The 2,629-nt window shown below is 32.2% G+C and overlaps 1 protein-coding gene across 5 annotated transcripts in view; it reads left to right on the top strand.

Moving 5' to 3' along the window:
- The window catches only part of LOC106464632 (follistatin-like), a 77,528-nt gene that overhangs the window by 62,587 nt on the left and 12,312 nt on the right, over window positions 1-2,629 (top strand). For all 5 annotated transcript variants that reach the window (XM_022392872.1, XM_022392867.1, XM_022392857.1 and 2 more), the window contains exon 4: window positions 1,379-1,603. In XM_022392872.1, the coding sequence (XP_022248580.1) occupies window positions 1,379-1,603 (225 nt within the window). The remainder of the gene's footprint in view (window positions 1-1,378; window positions 1,604-2,629) is intronic.

Here is a 2,629-nt window from a genome sequence, read left to right as displayed (position 1 = left end):
TAAATGTACAACGTTTCGACAAGGTTTTGTCATCATCAACGTTGTACATTTACTGTTATATTAAAGTTTTCTTCATTACCCATTTAAGCCGTCTCCAGCCATTATTAGTCTCAAAGTGGGTTCCTCGTCAAATAATAGATTCTACGAGCCGTCATATCTACTTGCAAGTTAACATCGAAACCAATATCCTTAGCGCAGCCATAAAATATTGAAATGTACTGAATGGCCAGCAGTTCCGTTTCTCAATACATTGTGAATGGGCAAATACCATACCGTGTAGACTACACCATACTGACCAGGCAAACGCCATATTGTAAAGTCACGTTCTGGCCAGTATTTATGCTGTTGTAAATAAATACACTTCAGAAGGCTGTGGCTGTTTGTTCACACCTACATACTTACAGCCAGTTCGATACGGTACTTACAGACTGAAAGGTTGAAATGAGAGTATGTCTATCTTATATTATATAAAAAGGTGAAAACAGTTATTAAAAAGGAGTTTACACACATATAATTGTGACGTACAAATATATTTCAATTTAGTAATGTGAATGTGAGTAGTATCCAGTTTATTTTGAAAGCTTATGTGGATATTAATTTCAACATAACGTGTTCATCATCAAGTCCTCGTCATAACATGTGCAGTTTTAGACATTCTGAATGAACTGAGTGTAATGGAGTAACTTTTCACTTAGATTGGTATTGCCTATTGTGTCCTCTTTACAACCATCCTTAAAGAATGTTATAATAGTACATACTGTTAGAATGGACACTTTTCAGATGCCAGGGTAATTTGGGATGGAATATTTTTGTATATACTGCAGCTCCTCGGGGGTTTTTCACTCCACAGTTTAGGAACTCCTCATATAAGCAATGCATATTTCTGAAACAATGTATTGTATGATTGAATCTGAAAACAAAAAGAAATATAAAATATAGTTCAGAGCATCAAAAGAATTAAACAGTTATGGGTCAGGTATTAAAAACAACATAATAGAACTTATGGAAAATAAATTTGGATAAGAAATTTGATATTTACTAATTCTGTTTGATCTTTACTAATCTTGTTTAATTTTTACTAATCCTGTTGCATAAGCGTCGCCAAGAGTTTTCTTACTGGGGTTCGTTTTTGTTCGTGATGCATCCTTTTTAGGTATGTGCACATGTATGTATGTGTGTATATATTAAATTCATAAACTAAATTGCTTTGTAAAGGTTAACATCAATTTCAAATTTTGAGTGTATGTTCGTACTTGTGATGCCATTGTATCCTAAAAAAAAAGAATCATTGTAAATATATATGTATCTTTCGTGAATTTAGAAACTACACAGTTACATGTTTATTTTGTTCATGGTATGATGTGATTATGTATCTTAGACAACGGGTGTAAGAACGTTAGGTGTCCTGGAAAGAAGTCATGTGTTGAGGACCAAAACCGTCATCCTTATTGTGTCAGCTGCAACAAGATCTGCCGCTTGCGATACAGGTCTCAATACGTCTGTGGCTCTGACAACGCCACCTATAGCAGCTACTGCGAACTTCGTCGGACCTCTTGCTTTAGCGGACATGTTATTCAAGCTGCTTATTACGGGGTTTGTAGAGGTAAAAAATGGAGAAGAAAGACAACATATTTTTCTGCTTCTTATTTGCTTTCTGTAACTTTAAGTTTAAGGTTTTTTTCCGCTTGTTTAGTATAGTATACGTTCAGTGTTATAAGAAACATAGTTTATGTGTGTTTTCACAGTGTTAAACCTTTAATAATATTAAAGATAGCTCAAGTGAAAACAGGGTGTCAGAGAAGTTTTGTAGAAAATACACAACAAAGTTATATTAATTTTTATATTTCAATTCAAAACAACCAACAGCTAAAGTTTAAAATTGAAGTTCTAAGAACTCTAAGCGCTACTAGTCTGTGTAGTCTTAAGTAAAACTCAAAACTACGAATCGCTGTAATTTAAATAAAACCCAAACATCCACTTGCTTAAATTCAAAGAAAACAAAATTCATATACTCCACGAGTTAAAATCGCCCTCTCAAAAATTAACAAAAGCTTCTACAATAGAACTTCTATGCAATAGTATAGTCAATTTGTTGTCTCATATAAATTATTTTATTAATGTTATATCTGTAGCAGAGGACAGCAATCATTGTATTTGAAATTCTTATCAAAACAGAGATTGTGATAAAAGAAATCGAAATATTTATCGAGTATCCATTTTTCAAAAACATGTTGTAGATTAATATGAAACGCTTCAACCCGAACTTACATGTCAAATTCTAAAGTCATATTATATATATTATTATGTTTTATAAATAATTTTATCTTTCACATACGCGAGATATGTCTTCGTTTCTTTACGGACTTCCGTGTTTGCGAACTTTTCGTTACATTTTTTTTATTCAAAAGCAAAAGGAATGCACTTTTGGATTATTTTAACTAGTAGAAATTATTTCTTTATATTTTGGGAGAAATTCGTTGGTATTCCTCAAAGATTGTTATGATATATATATATATATAACTTAGACTAATAACACAGGCCTGCGATGGTTTTATTGTCTCAAAATTTTTACATGTTCTGCAGTAATTCCTGTACGCTAAATCCGAAAATAATATCTATTTTTCTCCAT

This window comes from Limulus polyphemus, unplaced genomic scaffold (assembly GCF_000517525.1).
Source record: "Limulus polyphemus unplaced genomic scaffold, Limulus_polyphemus-2.1.2 Scaffold62, whole genome shotgun sequence".
Taxonomy (NCBI): Eukaryota; Metazoa; Arthropoda; class Merostomata; order Xiphosura; family Limulidae; genus Limulus; species Limulus polyphemus.
This window is presented reverse-complemented; position numbering and strand designations above follow the sequence as displayed.